Here is a 19,281-nt window from a genome sequence, read left to right as displayed (position 1 = left end):
AATGTCAGTTGTTACAACGTTCGGATTTATTGAGAGTAGCAGGAAATCAGTTTCACCAACAAAGTTTTAGAACACAGGCCTTTCTGTTACTTGTTGTTACAGTAATTTGTGTCCTTCATGTGTAGCTGGTCAGGAAAATTATGTTTTGCTGATCTCAAAACTAACCCAAACCTTGGTTAAAACCATTTTCCCAATACACCCCAGCGCGCTTCAGAGCTTCTGCACAAGGAAGATGAGGTGAGGAGGGGAAGGAGAGGGAGGTGGAAGGGGAGTGCCGGGGGTTTAGGGGGGATGGTGGACGGGGGCAGGCTGTATTCGGGGGAAAAGGGGGGGGGGTGGATCCTGTTCGGACAGTCCGAAATACTACCGCACGATTGTCACGGGCAGTCCGAAATCGCGCGGATTTTCAATATTTCGACCCGATTCTGGAACTGTCCGCTGCAGCTTTCCGGACTGTCCGCCATCCACATTACGGACTGTCCGCTACGGCCGGTTTTCGGACTCAATCTTTTTTACAAGGGTTTATCCTAAAACCTATTAAAATTGTGCACAATTGAAGAGTAAATAGTGTATTTTACGTCCGATCTAAAAACTTCATAAGCAAGGGAAAAAGATTATTTATGGGTCTGAGAGTAAAGTTTTCACGTCCTTCGTGAAGCGTTCAAGGGCTCACGCCAGCCTTTAAAGGCCTGCAGGTTATTCATTAACGCATTATTTATGGTATTAAATTTGTTGATAACCGTATTATTGCGCTCTGACGTCAAACCGTTGACGATAGGAATTTTCAAACGCATGTCAGGACTTAAAAACGTATGAACATGTCGCGGATTCGGCCAAAACTGCCGATAAGATTTGAATTTTCATTGTATTAAAGTTGCTGATTGTGTCCACAGACGTCTGATGATGTCCAAATGACCAGCCTGATCTTCGACTCGCTCATTCAGACGCGCTACGCCCGCACTAAAGTCTCGAGTACGGTGCAGAATGACGCATCTTCTCCTAGACTCTTCAACTTCACATTTGTGATTCCGGAGACAGCTGTGGTCTCGACAGTTTCCCTGTACGTAAGTTCTGATAAATAGCAGCCACTGTGGCAAAAAGCTATTATGAAAAATTATGTTTATTTTTAGTTTCTCCGTAGCCCTCTTATCAATATTGTCCGTAGGACCTTACAGTATTTTCCGTAGGATCTCACATAGTTCTCCGCAGGAGCTTGGCGTGGAATCACCCTCAGGCTGGAAATGGCAAGGTCAATAACCATATGTACGGTACCGAACATTTATTTCATTTTCAGGACCTTAAATGGAGTACAATACTTCTCCCGCCCAATTCAGAAAGAGGGTCAAGTTATTAACACACCGACACCAACGTCCGCAGGAATAAGGTGAGTGCATTTTGGACGGGCGTTTTGCGAAAAGCCAAAATTATGCGAAATTCTTTCTTTTCATGCCCATCGGACACAGTGTTAGAGATGCCACACAGTTTGGGGTTCGGTTGACTCTGGCGGCTCGCTCCAACGTTGTCTTCAGTCTGACCTACGAGGAACTGCTTACCAAACAAATGTCAGAGTATACGCACAAAGTGCACATCTCGCCAGGCCAGGTACGTGCATGCAGGTACCGCGTTTGACTTACGCTGAAACAGGCGCAAATTCGATCTCTCGGTTCCTCGTTAGAACTCCCTGGGATTTGACTGCGTCTTTGTAGACAAAAATAAGATAATCTTGAAGGCTGTGATCTCGTAAGGCCTTACGTCAAGGTTAGGTCAGTTTGAACGTCTCATAAAATATTCATACGAACATGATGTGCACATCATTTCGAAGTTTTCAACCTGACCAAGATGTAGAAGTGTCTTCAATATAAACTGAGAGCAGACGTCAAAGAGAACTGGAACGCATCTCTTCAACAACCTCTATGGTCCATACCAAAAATGTGGACCAAAACTCAAAACAACCTGTGTGAAAACAATCAAAAACAAAATTTTAACTTTTGCTTCACCACCTTATTTCTGTTTGATTTTTTTTTTTCTCAGGCTGTTTTAAGTTTTTGGTCCATATTTTAGGTTTGAACCATGGTGGTTGAAGTGAAGCGTTCCAAATTATCAAAGGCCCGGTCTCACTAAATGTCAAAGAAACCTCCCACGCAAGATGAAATTTTAGCTTTCCTTTATAAAATGGAAAAGTGACTATGTTTCATGTCGTCAAGGAACATGCTACCATCAGAAAGAAGTATTTTCGGTGACAAAAAATGAATGTGCAAACCCAAACCACCACATCAAATGAATATTGTAACTGATGTTCAACCTGAAGTGTTTGTACAACATGTAAAAGGCCTTACGGGGGCAGTGGCGCCATTTACACCTTTTTTGGGGTCAAATTTTGACGATGTTCCTGCATTACAGAGTCCTTTCTGTTCATCCAAGAAAGAACCGCTTACTATCAATGAAAAGAGGGTTCTTTAAGCATGATTTTGAGAAAAAAGTGGTTGAACTAAGTACGGTCAAATTTGTGAAGTGTGTGCAGGGCACGAGACAACACAACATATTTGCCTAATAATATCACAATATCACTGCGCGCAGAGCTACTCATTCCCCGCTAGAAGTTTTCCAACCTAAATTTTTCCACTTGCTGTACATACTTGAGCAGTAAATATGACCCTCAAGCTTTGAGGAATAATATGGGGAAGCATTTTATAACTCAACTTTTGTGAAACACGAAAAACACGTTAAAATTTGTCAATGCAAAGTTTCTCAAAAGGCGTTAAATCACTTCAATCTTCAATCCCGAAACCCAAGGGTCATTTTGGAGGGACCTCAATAGTACTAACGCCTGCTAAATTTTCAAGACGATATCTCAAACCGTTCTCTCAAAATCCTGCGCGCAAGCTCTGAAAATGTAACATTGAGGGGGAAAAAAGGCCTAAAGGATGGAACTCACCTAAGCTCTGTGCAAATAAATTTACATAAATTACTCTGGTGGCTAGACGGTTGTGAATTTTGCAAAAGCTTGTCAGATTCTTTGAGGGTTGTCAAAATATAAAACCAAGATAATACACAAAAAAAAAGATAATTCAAAATAATGGCGCTACTTACTGCTCCCGTAAACCACGCAATAAGCACATATTTCAACGCTTTGCTCGTTTTCTAGGTAGTGCCTCATCTTGAGGTACGCATACGAATCACCGAGCCCACGGAGATCACAGCTTTAGATTTGAAACCTTTCACAAACGACATCACTTCGGGTACGATTGACTCTTGGTGCCATAATACTATTCGTAGAGTCAAGGACTAAAATGGTTGCTGTGATGAGTCATTTTATCACTATTGATACATACGTGCGTTTTCAGCTTCTGCCATTAAAGCGTCCATCCTGAAGTGGTCTGGCGGTGAAGCAGAAGTTCAGTATATACCTACGGTCACTGAACAAATTCAGATGGCAGAACTTTTCCAAGAGAATCCAGAGGCTGGGTTGAATGGCTATCTGGCCATTTCCTACGACGTCCTGAGCCCTGCACCTGCAGGTCAATTGTTCGTAAGTAGCGTTCATATACAATGTAGGTGAACGCCAGACCTTGTCTTATAATCTGCGCCAGTTACATGACCTCCGGTGGTGTGGCCTGCCCTCGGCAGGTTTCTTTGCCACCATACAAGTCAACGTGATCTTAGACGAAACTCGAAATACGGGACACACATCCGACGGGTGCCTCACTGCGTCTAGTCAGTGTACGCCCCTCACTCAAGTCGCTGCCTTATTTCACTTCATAAGTCGGAACAACGTAAAATTTGCCTTATTGGCAGCATTGTTGTGACGCATTTCATGAGATTATCAGTCTTATCAGAGTGGAAATTCAGTCTAGTCACCAATCAGTAATGTCCGAGTGAGGTACCCCTCGCACACATCCCCCTTCTGTATCCGTGCTTGACACTTGTCGCAATTTGCTTGCAGGTGCACAACAACTATTTCGTTCATTTCTTCTCGCCGACTTTGTGGTCAGCAATTCCCAAGCACGCACTGTTCGTTCTCGACGTCAGCGGTTCAATGAGTGGCGTGAAGATTCAGCAGCTGAAGGATGCCCTCGTGTCAATACACTGTTAAAAATGTTATGAATTTTCATTACAAATATGCATTGAAAATTCATGAACGCCATTAAATTTCATAGCGGCCATAAAATTTCATAAATATAATGAAATGTCAGAACACATTCCATGAAACGTTAAAATATCTCCTTGAAAAATCAAGTCTGCAATGAAACGTCAAGAGATTTGATGAAAAGTCAAAACGTGAAACTACAAATTTAGTGTGGTTCTGAAAATTTATAACCAAGATATAAAATTTCATTTCGGTCTTTGACTTGTGATGGGCAGGTTTTGATGGCTCTTACACTGATAAAAATTTTGTCGTAACTTAGCGACACATTTATCGCTAACTTTTTTAGCGACAAGATTTGTTGTGGAATAAATAGCTTGTTAAACCGTAGTCGTATTGGAACTAAGGGATAATTTCACAACGACTAAATTGTAATAACGCACCAACAATAACACATCAACGACAAGTATTGAAAGTCCAAAAGGTATTTTGTAATGTCTGCGACAATATTCATAGAGTACTTTTGTCGCTAAATTTATTTAGCATGGTTTTTTAAACATTAGTAATTTCCCTATGACTTAGAAGAACAAAATAGATGATTATTCATAATTTACTTTAATTGAGCAGATAATTGTAAAAGATGTTGTTTCCACACAAATTGTATCGTAAAGAGTGATAACAAGAATTTTGTCCTTCAACGACAAAATGTCGCTTACTAGACTCAACGACATTTGTTTCGCTTTGGTTCATTATGAAATTCTATGTTTTGGAACGACTAAATTTTCACTCATCTGATTATTTCTGTACAACCATTTTTTAACAGTGCACATTGCCCGGGTGGAAGGAACTTCAGGTTTGACTGAGTTTGAACCTAATCGTGATTCGGAATATTCCTATGCTCCTCCCTGAGTAAATGTAGCGTGATAATATGAGTATAGTAAATCAAACGTCGCACCAAAAAAGAATTTTTATTATAATTTAACGCAAACTGTGGTCAATCCACTGCTCACATGGTGCGGCCTGTCAGCCACCTGGGCTCAAAGTCAGGTTTCAAGAAGCTGCCGCTAGGTGGCGCTCGGAGTGCCGTGTTCGTTCACTTGTAAGTTTTGCCTATTCATTTAAGTAAAATCAATATTTTTTTCAAAAGTTTATCCTTAGTTACCTAAGTGAATATCTACTCTAGACGTATGCTAAAAGTGTTAAACAAAATATTACTCTGAAGTCGAGAAAAACGCAGAACCATGTTGCGACTCGCTGGCGCCTACAGCCGGCCATTGGGTTAGGTCCAGCGAGAGCTTCCTCGTAGTTGTGGTACAAGTTGCAACCAACTCATCTCACTGAGTTACACTCCAGGTTAAGATCTAAGGTGGACTTAACCCGCTTGCAATTTTTAGAGCTGGTGTTGAACTAAGAGTCAAGATACCGGTCGAGATTACATCACCTATTTATGAAATACAATACCACAATTGGAAAGAAAATGTCAAAACTTGCATATGAATTTTCATTAACAATTTAATGAAGTTTCACAACACTTTGCTATGAAATTTCATGGTGATTTCCTGCAATGAAATTTATTTTATTGCAGAAAATCGCCATGAAATTTCATAACAGAAAAGTGATAATAATTACATTAACATGTTATGAAATTTCAATCCGAATTTTTTAACAGTGTATTAAACCACCTAGACGCCAGTGACTCATTCACAGTCGTTGAGTTTTCTTCTAGCTACAAGGTTGACCAAGCGCTATGTTTGTTCTAATGACCGATCTTTGAGAGCAAGTATTTCAAAACGAAACTGCATTACAGATATGGGATTTGGATGGAACTGATACGCTGAACTGTCACACTTACCAAGCCACTTCGGATCGGATTTCAGCAGCACTGTCTAAGGCTAGGGCGATGCAAGCTGGAGGAGGTAAGTAATCGTGAGAAATGTTTCCAGGATCGAGGACACTGCGCTCGTTATTTCTTGCAACTCTTGCCGCGTCCATTAAATCGTATGGAACGTTTCAAAATTTTCCTCCGAAGCAAGCGTCTGTCTTGTGCCTGCCGTACACAGTAAAAAAAGATTCGCTGTTTTGGTCGTTCTATATCCAATCTCACCGAAAACGGGTACCCATACAAACCCGGCGACGGTCCGTCACCAAAACGGTGACCTGCGTCACTAGGTGGTGTTCCGCCAGAGAGGTTAGGATGACCACAACAACTGTTTTTGAGCTGTCTGTGCATATTTGTGCGTGCCCGCCGGCAACGTTACGCTTTTATGAGTCACGCGAATGATTACTGACAGCCCCTGACTTGTTTTGTGTCCTATTTCACATTAATACGACGATTAAAAGTCGCTGGCGGGAGGGTTACTGCAGTGCCGTTCTGGTGAGGTGGCTGCTCCGGAATGGACCGAGCGCCACCGAAACTAGACCGAGCGTCGCCGAAACAAACAGAGGGCCGCCAGAACAGTTTGAGGTTGTCGCTGTTCTTGTAATATTCTCGTTTTGGCGCCCAGACGTCACCGAATCGGCGAATCTTTTTTTACTGTGTAGCTTCGGTGATGAGGTACTGGCCTGTCCATGTCTACAGTCACTTCCTCTGCCTTTGGTTGTGACAATCCATCCTGGACATGGCCTGCAACAAGCAATTAGAGAGTTAATTCCCAATTTGACACAAAAGAAAGAATGGAACGATTTGGCTTGTCTCGAATAGAGTTTTCTTATAGAATGGTTTACATGCTTTCTTCAATGTGATGCAGGCACGAGCCTGAACGCAGCACTCCAGAAGGCTTTGAAGTGTACCAGCCTTCAGAGCAAGTTGGATCCTATATTGGTACAGCGGGTGGAAACTCTATTGCCGAAAAAGACATGCAAAGGTTTTTTGTGCACCTTAGATCTCGGAACCCAGAGGTGGTAGGTAAAATCCGAGGTCATATTTGGAATCCTCATAAAATTTCACTCGGCGTAGGGTATGTTTGGAGCGGGAGGTCAAGGAAATGGTCGGTCATGTTGCAATGAGAAAAAGAAAAAAAAGGAGAAAAAACGCTGTGGGACCATGATCGAAACGTTGCATTGTTTTGTGGTAACACTTAATGCAAGAGAACGGGACCTTGTAGGTAAATTCTGAGGTCATATTCTGAATCCTGAGGAAATTTCCTGTGCATTACGCTGCCTGGGAGTCGTCAACACACCAAAATAACAGAGAACCGTTGCCGTGAAACTAAGAGAGGGTATGCAGCGATTGTATTGCATAAAATTACAAAACAGTCTGCCGTTGACTGCGTGTTCTAAAGGGTACAGGCCCTCCTTCTTTGAAACCTATAGGTGGAATGCACACACGAAAGCACGCTGAATTCATATCTGTACTCAGAATTTGAATTGGCCTTACCGTTGTCTCACATTAAGCATGACCAAATAGCAATTTTCGGGATAAAGCGTAAATTTCTATCCTGGTCCCAGAGCGTTTTTCACCTGTTTTTTTACTTTCTCATGGAAAAATGAGTGACCATTTCCTTTGGCCCTGGCACTAAACATGTCCTACGCCGAGTGAAATTTTATGAGGATTCCAAATATGACCTCGGATTTCACCTCCCACCTCTGGGTTCCGAGATCTAAGCTGCACAAAAAACCTTTGCATGCCGTTTTTGGCAACAGAGTTTCCACCCGCTGATTGGTAGTGCTTACGGATGGACAAGCAACGGATGCATCGTCGTCTACAATCCTGGCCAACGTAAAAGCAGCGAACGTAAACACCAACATCTACAGTCTCGCTTTCGGCCGGGGCGCAGATTTCAATTTCCTTCACAGCTTGGCCCACGGGAATGGAGGTAATGGCAGGGCAGCGTCTCAAACCCATTTGGATTGTTTTCCCTGCACTGAGAAAATTTGAGTCGTCACTTGATGACATTTTCAAGGCTTATTTTCCTTACAACGATGTCTTCAAAATAATTGATGACATTGTTTATTTTCCTTACAACGATGTCTTCAAAATAATTGATGACATTGTTGTCACACCCATGCAATAAGTATAGGAGCTTTGATGAAAATGTCATTAATTTGTGTCGACATTGTCATAATTTCTTCGTGATGAAAATATCATCCACGTTTTTGTCATGAAGTGACAACAAATTTTCACTGTGTGCGCATCAAGGTTCACACTTAACGCTGCAGAGAAAAAGGTTTGAAAGTCGGCTGAGTGCCCTAACATAGTTTTCTGATTTAATCGCATTTTTACAGGCAAAGCTCATATAATCTACGAGGGTAAAGACGCAGCCCAACAATTGGAAGACTTCTACAGCTCTATCTCCACTCCGCTTCTGATGGACGTCTCTTTCAACTACGGCGATATGGTGAGCTTATTGCCAGCCCCGACATAACGTTGAAATTTTGAAATCCTCCACCTAACTTAACGTTTTGAGCTTGACACCGCGATGTGATTTGGAAACCCAAGTCAAACTTTAAAATTTATAAAAAATTATAACGTCACTCTAGTGAAGTTGTCTCATTTCACAGAACGGTCGTATTCTTGAACATCAACTTTTCTTAACACAAGGTGGGTGTACGTATGCCACACTGGCAGACCGTGACTTGCAGCAACAGGCTTCGCTAGGCTGCGCCACTCCCGACATTCCACGCGCGTTTATGCCTACCTTGGCCTGCGGCGCTGGCCTGCTTTCAGCAGGCTTCCTTCAGAGATCCTTAACTTAACTTAACATTTAACAAACACTGCTTTCATAACGTAACATAAGACAATGTTCGCTAAAGGTTAAGGGTACGAACTTTTGGAAAAACTTCCAAAAGTATCTCTACACAAATTCAAAACACAAAAAAATTACTTACCCCTTTTGAAAAGATGTCAGACGTTAAGGTTGATAACTTTAACTGTTACGATAACGTTATGACGCCCTTATGAGGTAAGTTAAGGATCCCTGGCTCCCTTGCCGGACATTGGATTTAAAATTGACGTGACGTAAAATGACAGGTGTGGGTTAGGGTGGTCCAAAAAAAAATGAAGTTGCTCGGATCGTCCAACGCCGCCCGGATTTGGATTCCACATCCAAAAATATGAAACACGTGTTTTTTCCTTTTTCGAAAAAATGATTTTTAGGACCTCCGCAGAGCCCTCAAAGTTTTTAACAGTGCTATCCCGGGTGGAAGGATCTGCAGTTAAAACTATATGACAAAACAGGAGTTTTTCTGTTGTAAAATGTATTGTTTTAAGTGAAAAAAAATTAAAAAATCAAGAAGTTAAAAGTAACTTTTAAGAGAAAAAAAATTGTAGTTAAACTGTAGTCAACTGCAGTAAAACTGCAGTTTAACTATGCAAAAACTACCAGTTATTTGGAACAACTATAGTTTCTCCCTCATTTTCGTGCTAGTTAAACTGCAGTCAAACTGCAGTTCAACCTTAGTTTCGAACAACTTAAAAGCCATTTGAAATAACTAGAAAGAGAGTAGTTGGGGTTCAGTTTCCGAAAAGAGAGTGAAAATTCAAAATAGAGCCTCAGCCCTGATTTCATTTTGCCACCCTAGGTGATTTCAACCTAAGGTGTGAGTGGAGTCACCTCCTCTCGGAGTTGATCGCTCGTAAAATATATACTTCGCATCGAGGACTAATGCACTTGAGGGCACAGCGATCGGAGCCTAACCAAACTACGACCCGTAGCCGTACGCGAGAGGAAAGTTGTACTCAAAGTTATTTCCCTAATATTCCACCTATCGAGGTCAATCCTTTTGTGGTAGAGTCATAGCATCTCAAATATTTGCCCTGCACAGAGTTTGATCCAAAAATATTCCCCTGATCGGCTGCAAGAACACTTTTAACTCGAAGACGTAAATGATGCGACACTAGCGCCACCTAGCGGATGATGCACTAAGTGTCCATTTTCGCGGTAGTCAATATGCTTTGCTCCAACTTCACTCAACGAAAGTGTTATTTAATACAACTAGCATGTAATATTATGTTTATTTTAAAAAGGGTATATGAAGGACTTAACAGAATTACTTTGATTTAGATTTAATAAAAAAAAATCAAAACTAAGAATTTTTCTACATCTTTTAAACTACAAGCAATTTTAGAGTAATCCTATGTAAAGTTGTAGTCCTCTTCATGACAAACTTGCATTTTATGACCAATTTTAATTTTAAACTGTCAGTATAAAAAATGTAAGCGCAAAATATTTTGGACCTTTGCGACAAGTCAGTTTACGTAAACTTGTCGCAGACTTAAGGTTACTTTGTCTCTTTAGGGAGGCTAACTTTAAAAAAGGGGAAACTTGCATAAATTTTTAAACAGCGAACAACTATACCATATAAAGTAAAGCCAACTGTATTAGCTATAAACCATAAACGTTTGCTTTTAACCTGATACTTTTTTTAAAGGGAGACGACAAAAAATTCAACGTAAACCTCAACTGCTTTAAAAGCAATGAAGCAGCCACTGTAATTTTGAGTTCCCCTAGTGGTATGTAACTTTTACTTGATACAACTAGAAGATTGCATAAGAAGTATGGAAACGTACTAGTTTTGAGACATAACTATCAACGTTAGTATGTCGATAAGAGAATATGTTTAAAATATATACTAAGTACGGAAACATACTAGATGAGAGACAGTTTTTGAATATTTATTTTCAGCAGTCGCTTTACTTCCAGAAATGGATATTAAGTAAATTGTAACTGAAACTTAAACTGAACCTCCAACTGAACTTCAAATCAACACTAAAACTACATTGTGAACTGACAGAAAACTACAATTTCAACTGCAAAGTGGAATTGTATTTAGTCTTCAGTTTCTTTTTAAAACTAACTTTAGTTCGGGAACTGCAGTTTTGGTACTGTAGTTGAAACTACAGTTTAACTAAAGATCCTTCCACCCGGGATTAAAAGGAAAAAATCGTAACTTGGTCATTTTTTGACCGATTTTCAAAAACGAAACTGGGATTTGTTCGTTTTTTAATGCTTATTACGAAAAAAAATATGCCCAACCCTCTTTTTGGTTTGCCTAACTTTCAGGGGCAAAAAATGACTAAATTTCGGCCCAAATTGGCAAGAGTTTCAGTTTGTAGGCCGCTACAGCCACTCCAAGTCCAGCCTGTCAGCATGGCGGGGTGCCCCCACCACTAGGCAAGCCCCATGAACAGAATTGGGATGCCGGGTGCAATTTGCCTACCTCCCAGGGGCATCAAACTGTGGATTTTTTTCGAAAATCTATCAATAGTGATGTCTCTTGGGGCTTCTGGACACTCAGATGGGCACCCTTTCACACGGTTCGGTACCCGCACTACGTGATAAGAACAAACAACAGGAATGGACTGTTGAGCACCTCATGCCTACCTCTCAGGACCAGAAAAACGTGAAAATTTAGAAAATTCCTTCATTTTGATGGCTTTTCTTGTGGCCTTGCGTGGTTTGCGGTCCCTCGCGTCAGCAACGTCCATAACGTTCATATCACGAAGTATGGGTACCAAACCGTGTGAAAGGGTGCCCATCTGAGTGCCCAGAGGCCCCAAGAGACATCACTATGGATAGATTTTCGAAAAAATCCAATATTTGATGCCCCTGGGAGATAGGCAAATTGCACTCGGCATCCTAATTCTGTTCATGGGGCTTGCCTTGTGGTGGGGCCACCCCGCCATGCTGACAGGGTGGACTTAGAGTGGCTGTAGCGGCCTACAAACTGAAACTCTTGCCAATTTGGGCCGAAATTTAGTCTTTTTTTGCCCCTAAAAGTTAGGCAAACCAAAAAGAGGGTTGGGCATATTTTTTTCGTAACAAGCATTAAAAAACGAACAAATCCCCGTTTCGTTTTTGAAAATCGGTCAAAAAATGACCAAGTTACGATTTTTTCCTATTAATAGCACTGTTAAAAACTTTGGGGGCTCTGCGGAGGTCCTAAAAATCATTTTTTCGAAAAAGGAAAAAACACGTGTTTCATATTTTTCGTTGTAGAATCCAAATCCGGGCGGCGTTGGACGATCCGAGCAACTTCATTTTTTTTTGGACCACCCTACCTCTGGGTCATCCTCTCTTGATGCCCCTGGTGTACTTTATGAAGCAAGCCTCATGGACTTTGTCTTAGCAGAAGTAGTTTTGTCTTGTTTTTAGTCTGGGTTTCCATAAATCCATATGATTATTTTTTTTTTTATTTTCACATTTCAAGGGGGAATGACTACAAATTTTGGGGTACAGAGTTTTGAATTGCATGAACTTTGTATGAATTTCAATGAACTGCGACCTGCTAGCGACAAACGTTGGTTTTGACTTCAATAAATTTTGAAGAATTATGAAAAGAATTTCTTCAACTATGTGAATTTAGCAAGACTGTAACTTGGTGACAGTGGGTGTTAACGAATTTTGGAGTATGCATTTTTGGAGAGTTATTTCCCCTTGCGTGGCCATATTTTGTTAATGATTCACTGCAAACTTGAAGGCGATAAATTAAGTCACTCTAGAGGTCATAGAAAAAAGATTTTCACCTCAGCGTGGTGAAAGTAAAAATTCTCACCATTCTGACAATCAAAATTCTTGACATGTGTTGATGAGAATGTTTCCCCACGTAATACTGGGAAGTAGAACAATTTAGCCTAAAATTTGGTAAGAATTTTGATTCTTACCACAAAAGAGTGAGAAATATTTTATCCATGTAGCGGAAGAATGGAATATCTACATTTATCTCCACATAGAGTTTATATTTGATTATTGAGTCGCAGGATGGTTTGCATCATTACACCAAACTATTTTACTCGATTCTAAGCAGCAAAGGAGAAAATCAACAGCTCCATTGTTTTTCTGTTGCAGCCAAATCAACATGTCGTCAGAATCTAGACGCTCAAGAGCAGGGCAGGCGGAGCGCCGCCGGGCTAGTGCGAGCGCCAGCACAAGCACCTACTTTTGCTCTTGCCATTGTGAACTTCATGTTGACGCTACGTGGAAGAAGCTTGATGAACATCGAGCGGAGCTAAATACATTGAAGAGGGAATCGGCGGAGATGAAGGAGGTGGAGCGGAAGAGTAAGAAGATGGAGGAAGAAGAAGAAGGGAGGAAGATGGAAGAGGAAGCAAGGAAGAAAGAAGCGGAGAAGGAAGACATTGTGAAAATAGTGGTCGCGACGGTGGCCAAGCTATAGCTATAGCTTGCTATAGCAGAAGCAGCATCGCACTCCCCCTCAGCCCCCCCCCCCCAGAAGAAGATGCCCGATCCCTTTCCCTGATGATGATGCGATCCAATACAACTGTCCGCCAGTCAGGCAGCAGGGGCCGGAGAGGTTAATGGAGGTGGATCAACCCTCTGGCGATGTAAGTATTTGATGTGATCTGCTAACCGTTGGTCCACGCATATCTTACATCCTTCAGCCCACCAAACTGGGGCACAAAGTAGACTTATCACATTAATGGTGGCAAAATTAGTATTGGCTGAGCGATAGCGAAGCCCGTTACGTCAGTGGGGTTAAAAAACTTTTAGTCTGCGTGGGTGCATGTGTGCACTACTCCTGCACGGCTCAGCCCATCTGGCTGAGATTTTGCAGGGTCATTAGGTACGTCCTTGGCTCGCCACACACCAAAATGCAGCTTTCCATCTTAATCCATGTGGTCATTGCAGCCATTAAAATAAATATTTACTAACATATGTTGTCATGTTAAGTTTTACATCATTTCATGTGTTTAGGAAGGTGCTGCGAATAAAAATAGAGTCTATTTCGACCTCTGACCCAGGTGGGAGTCGTAATGGGACAAAAGTTGGCCTGAATTTAAGGGGTGTCAAACTAAAATTCCATAAAGGAAAGCATTAAGGCTAGAACCGAATGATGCTTTAACGTGCGATCAGGTTTCTTCTTGCGGTGATGTATGGCGATAGAGTCTGCCGAAGGCAGGTCAGCGCCGCAGGCCAAGGAAGGAGTAAACGCGGAACTGGCGCAAAATCGCGAAGCCTATGACGACAAGCCACTGCCTTGCGTACACCTACCTTGTTATTATTCTACTTCCAAACATGATGTGATAGGTCTATCGTCGCACTTGTGCCACATTTCAGTCCGAGGTCGAAACAACTGTGAGTCAAGGGCATAAATAATGCCCCGACCAACAGTTGGCAGTGAAAACCTCCTCCATCTTCTTCCCTTTCAACTCCACCTCCCTCTACCCCTTCAGCTACCTCTTTCATCTCTGCCATTCCCTCCTGCATCCCAGTCCCCCCCCCCCTCTTCTTCAGTCCCGCAGTCGGCCTGGCGACAACGCCATGAGCCAGTTGGTGATTTACCTTTGCAGGGAGCCAGCGGCATCAAATGTCAATAGGGTACTTCAGAGGAAATCCAGACCGGAAGTCAATGGCACAACGGGAGAAACATAGGAACGTGCAGCTCCCTCCTGATGGCATCGAGGTCATTCCCTGTGCTCTGCTCTAGACTCAACACAATGCCAACAATGCCAGACACGGGATCGGGAGGGACTCCCAATTGAAATGAAAGTTCTTTTGAAGAACAATTAATTAACAGTTCTCCACAAACAGTCTCCATTTTATGATTTCTTCAAGAAAAGTGAGACTGAAGCTCTTGAAGCATTGGTAGATATAAAAGAAGAAGGAGGAGGAGAGAAGCAAGATCAACCATATGCTCTGTATGTTCCTGGCTACATTCAATACTTGCCCACCTACCAATTGCCATACTACCCTTTGTGGTCTAGGTGTCTAGTAATTGACGTTGCGGGAGCATCAGGCCTTCTCGTCAAGGCATGACACTTTGCCATCTCGTGTCAGCGCGTTCACTGGTGTTTAGCTGTGATCTGTCCAATTGAATCTAGCAACGTGTTCAGCTTCTTTTTAATCCAATTGTTAATCCAATTGCATCGAATTGCGTGAAGTTCAATTGTGTCTTATTCATCTTGATTCAGGAGCAAACAAGTCAAAGGTATGTATTAATGTGTGCCCACAAGTGTTCATGTCGTGTTCTTTGCAGGCATTGCGAACCAGTAGATTCGTTGATTTTGATCAGTGGTCATAAGTGATAACAAGTACACTTCTCATTGAATTATTGGCTGAGCGATAGCGAAGCCTGTTCCTCCAGTGCGGTTGAAAAGTTTTGTCTGTCTGTGTGTGTGTACACTACTCCTCCTGAACGGCTCGGCCGATCTGGCTGAGATTTCGCAGGGTTATTAGGTATGTTCTTGGCTCGGCACACGCGAAATTTCACCATCCTAGCTCAACTGGTTCAGTTTTTATAGCCGAAAAACACCTAAAAAACGGCGAAAAATCGAGTTTTCTGTCGGTAGACCTCTCCTGTCTGGATGAAAGGGGGGGTCTGGGGGCGGAGCTCCCTAGCCACGACAAGTTGAAAAGTTACAAGGGTCAAGATCGTGTAATTTGTAGATGAAGCACCTCTATGTAGAATGAAGGGGGTCTTGGGAGCGGAGCCCCCCAGCATGCAACAGTTCAGAAGTAACTGATGATGGAGAAGCATTGTCTGCCGAAGGCAGCCTAGCGCCGCAGGCCAAGGTAGGTACGCCAGGCGCGGATTGGAGAAACAGGCAGCGACACATCGCGAAGCCTATTACGACAAGACGCGGTCTGGCGTAAACCTACCTTGTCTTATTAATGATTGACACTGCGAAAGTTGATTTAGTGCAAGTTTGATTGCTTGCTTGGCGTGGCGGTTATCGCTACAGAATTGTATTAGAAAGCTTTCATGCGCGACGCGTGTCGCCGACGCTTGGTTGTCAGTTCGGATGTATAGTTTCGGAGCCGTGTATCTTTTGCTAATGCTGTTACAATGTAGTATGTTCGAAGTTTTCTCTTGATGTTTGTCGGTTAAGCAGCGTTCTTGATTAGCTATTCCGCACCTATATTTGTTTTCATGGTACTCAGTCAGCATGTTTGAACATGCAATATGAATCTCTGTTGTTTGTGTTTCGAAACTCTGTCAGTCAGTTAAACAAGGTAGGTTTACGCCAGACCGCGTCTTGTCGTAACAGGCTTCGCGATGTCTCGCGGCCTGTTCGTCCAATCCGCGCCTGGCGTACCTACCTTGGCCTGCGGCGCTAGCCTGCCTTCGGCAGGCAATGCTTGCCTGCACAAACAGTTACTTCTGATTTGTTGCATGTTGGGGGGCTCCGCCCCCCAGACCCCCCTTCACTCTATAAAGAGTTGCTTCATCTACAAATTACACGACCTTGACCCTTGTAACTTTTCAACTTGTCAGGTTGGGGGCTCCGCCCCCCAGACCCCCCTTTCGTCAAGACAGGAGAGATCTACCTGCAGGAAACTCGATTTTTCGCCATTTTTTAGGTGTTTTTCGGCTATAAAAACCGAACCAGTTGAGCTAGGAAAATGCAATTTTGCGTGTGCCGAGCCAAGAACATACCTAATGAGCCTGCAAAATCTCAGCCAGATCGGGCGAGCCGTTCAGGAGGAGTAGTGTACACACACGGACAGACAGACAGACAGAAAAAGTTTTTCACCCCCACTGGACGCACAGGCTTCGCTATCGCTCAGCCAATCAACAATTGATATCACAGCTACAGTAGCACATATTGCTGACGAATAGATTTTGATGATTTGAATAAGTTGTTTGGCCTTGTACCTTATTTATTATTTGGTATCTGTATTTGCAGTTATGGCTTCTTCTACTTTCCATTTGGCATGGAAAGAAGGTCTGAAGCCGAGGAAACCTACTGTTTTGCTCCGAGGGAAGGAGTATAAGATTGACAAGCTTATTAAGGATCTGTCATTGTTCAAAGATTAATACGGCAATAATGTGTATAAGTTGATTGCCTTTTATACTGACTTCAAAATTAAGTTTTATACATATCTGCCAAAACAATACGACAATAAGGATGATGCCTATGTTGATAGGCTTAATACTGAAATACAAGAAGGAAATAACATCAGAATAATTTTTTATGGATGTATTGGAAGTTCCAATGAACTCTGCATCCACGAACATGATGAACGTAAGTGTTTTGACAAGATCTGGTTTTATTTGCCATCCATTTGTTGTATCTGTTAATTAATTTTTTGTTGTTTGTTTCAGCTCTTGATCAGAAAAGTTGGAACTCATTCGTTTAATTGAATAGTCGGAACGAGGATGGGGCACTGGCGGGAAAAGAAGTGGCAGTGATGTCGGCACCGGTGGTGATGAAGATGACAGTGTTATGAAGAAATCTAAATTGGAATGAATGTTGGATTGTTGGCTGAGCGATAGCGAAGCCTGTTACTCCATTGGGGTTGAAAAGTTTTTCCTGTCTGTCTGTCTGTCTGTCCGTCTGTCTGTATGTGTGTCCGCACTACTCCTCCTGAACGGCTCGGCCGATCTCGGTGAGATTTTGCACACTTTTTGGGCATGTCCTTGGCTCGGCACACGCGAAATTTCACTATTCTAGCTCAACTGGTTCAGTTTTTATAGCCGAAAAACACCTAAAAAACGGCGAAAAATCGAGTTTTCTGCAGGCAGATCACTTCTGTCTTGAAGAAGGGGGGTCTGGGGGCGGAGCCCCCCAGCCCGACAAGTTAAAAAGTTACAAGGGATCTAGAATGAAGGGGGGTCTGGGGGGCGGAGCCCCCAGCCGCATCAAATTAGAAGTAACCGACGATGGACAAGCCATTGCCTGCCGAAAGGGAGGCTAGCGCCGCAGGCCAAGGTAGGTACGCCAGGCGCGGATTGGAGGAACAGGCAGCGAGACATCGCGAAGCCTGTTACGACAAGACGCGGTCTGGCGTAAACCTACCTTGTAGTTATGTTTTGGTTTAAAGTATGAGTTTTGCCAAAATTAGATTCATTTTTTAGGCACGAAGTAGCCTTATAGTATCCCCCAGGATTCAGCCTCGCTGGGATTTGATCGCGTGGCCCCTTATGCAAGTCGAAACCTCTCTGTACGATTTTGATGAGATTTTGCAGACTGGTAGAATTCTGAGACGTGATTTCAATTCTGGAATATGGTTGAAATCTTAGCGATAAATTTTGAGAAAATTGCCGTCAAAATCACTGTTTCCATAGCAAAGCTCGACTCGTCAACGAAAAGGGAAGAGAGAGGTGGGAGCCGAGCCAAACCCAACCAATAGCATGGCTCCTTTTCGCTTGTGTACAGGTTACCCCAAAACGGTCGCTGCTTTGAAAAAGGACGTTCGAATAAAAAAATTTCCGCGACCGTGATAGAACAGATGTAAAATAGCACAAGAGGGGTTTTTTTGGGCCAGTCTTTTCATTGGGACTGCCTGATGAAAATTTTTTAAAGGGAAAGTCTTTTCTATGCGCGGAACATTGTTTGATGTTTCTTTTTATTTAGTTTGCACGATGACCCCATCGCTCCACCTCGCGACTTTCAGTGCTCATGTTCCTCGAACAAGACTCACCTGCGATTCGAAACCATCCCTACTGAGTTTTTAAAAATTTGTCAAACCAACCGTCGTGGTGTTTTACGTTGTCAATGAGAATATTACACATAAATTTAAGAAAACATGACTAGAGAACCCCCTTTTTAAACAAGCCAAACAATTCAACGTCAGCAACAATGGCGGGGGAGTTTTAATGCGCGACTACTCGCGTTTTTGGCTTCGCTATTTTCGCAAGGGCGCAGTTGCCCAGAAGATTGTTGCCAACCGCGAAATTAATTTACTGCCCCCCTTTTCCCCCACGAAAAATTTTTAAAAATGATTGACTTCAAAGATGTTCCCGTGTGGAATACATTAGCATTGGAATTTTTTGAATTTACGGCATTTTTATTTGATTTCTTTTTGTTGCCAAGTTTAAATTTTGACGGGTGGCACATCGACCACATTTGGGACCCCTTTCCATTGTACCTAAACCACCCCCCATCCCCTTTTTCACAACTTTTTCCTTTCTCCACACTCCTATACAATAACTATATTGACTTCGGACTCTAGGGTTTTTGAAATCGATTTTTTTTTTTTTTTGTCACGTAAGTGACATACTGTTTTGTTAAAATTTTGGGGGGTATCATTGGATTGAATAAACAATGAGAATTATGTGTTTTGTTAAACCCTTTTTTCCTAATTAGATTGTGTTACTAAAATTCATAACTTAAAAAAAAATTTTTGACTGATTGCACTAAATTCAAAAATTTGGGAGATAATTTTATGAAAAAATGTTTTGGAAATGGGTTTACATCTTCTCAATTTTCAAGCCGTCACACTGACACTTAAAGAATCGGGAAATAATAGCGGGCGAAGCCCTCGAATCGGCCCGATTTAGCCTAGTTATTTGAG

At 42.3% G+C, this 19,281-nt stretch overlaps 1 protein-coding gene across 1 annotated transcript in view; it reads left to right on the top strand.

Moving 5' to 3' along the window:
- Positions 1 to 19,281, top strand: part of LOC117647872 (inter-alpha-trypsin inhibitor heavy chain H4-like) — a 28,093-nt gene that overhangs the window by 6,821 nt on the left and 1,991 nt on the right. The window contains exons 3-14 of the mRNA XM_034389843.1: positions 894 to 1,060; positions 1,295 to 1,384; positions 1,464 to 1,602; positions 3,146 to 3,239; positions 3,345 to 3,529; positions 3,944 to 4,082; positions 5,756 to 5,817; positions 5,892 to 6,000; positions 6,832 to 6,905; positions 7,746 to 7,899; positions 8,309 to 8,424; positions 18,323 to 18,329. Of these exons, the coding sequence (XP_034245734.1) occupies positions 912 to 1,060; positions 1,295 to 1,384; positions 1,464 to 1,602; positions 3,146 to 3,239; positions 3,345 to 3,529; positions 3,944 to 4,082; positions 5,756 to 5,817; positions 5,892 to 6,000; positions 6,832 to 6,905; positions 7,746 to 7,899; positions 8,309 to 8,424; positions 18,323 to 18,329 (1,318 nt within the window). The 5' untranslated portion in view covers positions 894 to 911. The remainder of the gene's footprint in view (positions 1 to 893; positions 1,061 to 1,294; positions 1,385 to 1,463; positions 1,603 to 3,145; positions 3,240 to 3,344; positions 3,530 to 3,943; positions 4,083 to 5,755; positions 5,818 to 5,891; positions 6,001 to 6,831; positions 6,906 to 7,745; positions 7,900 to 8,308; positions 8,425 to 18,322; positions 18,330 to 19,281) is intronic.

Source organism: Thrips palmi, unplaced genomic scaffold, assembly GCF_012932325.1.
Source record: "Thrips palmi isolate BJ-2018 unplaced genomic scaffold, TpBJ-2018v1 HiC_scaffold_3, whole genome shotgun sequence".
NCBI classification, from domain to species: Eukaryota; Metazoa; Arthropoda; class Insecta; order Thysanoptera; family Thripidae; genus Thrips; species Thrips palmi.
The sequence above is the reverse complement of the archived record's forward strand: the minus strand, read 5'-3'. Positions and strand labels throughout refer to the sequence as shown.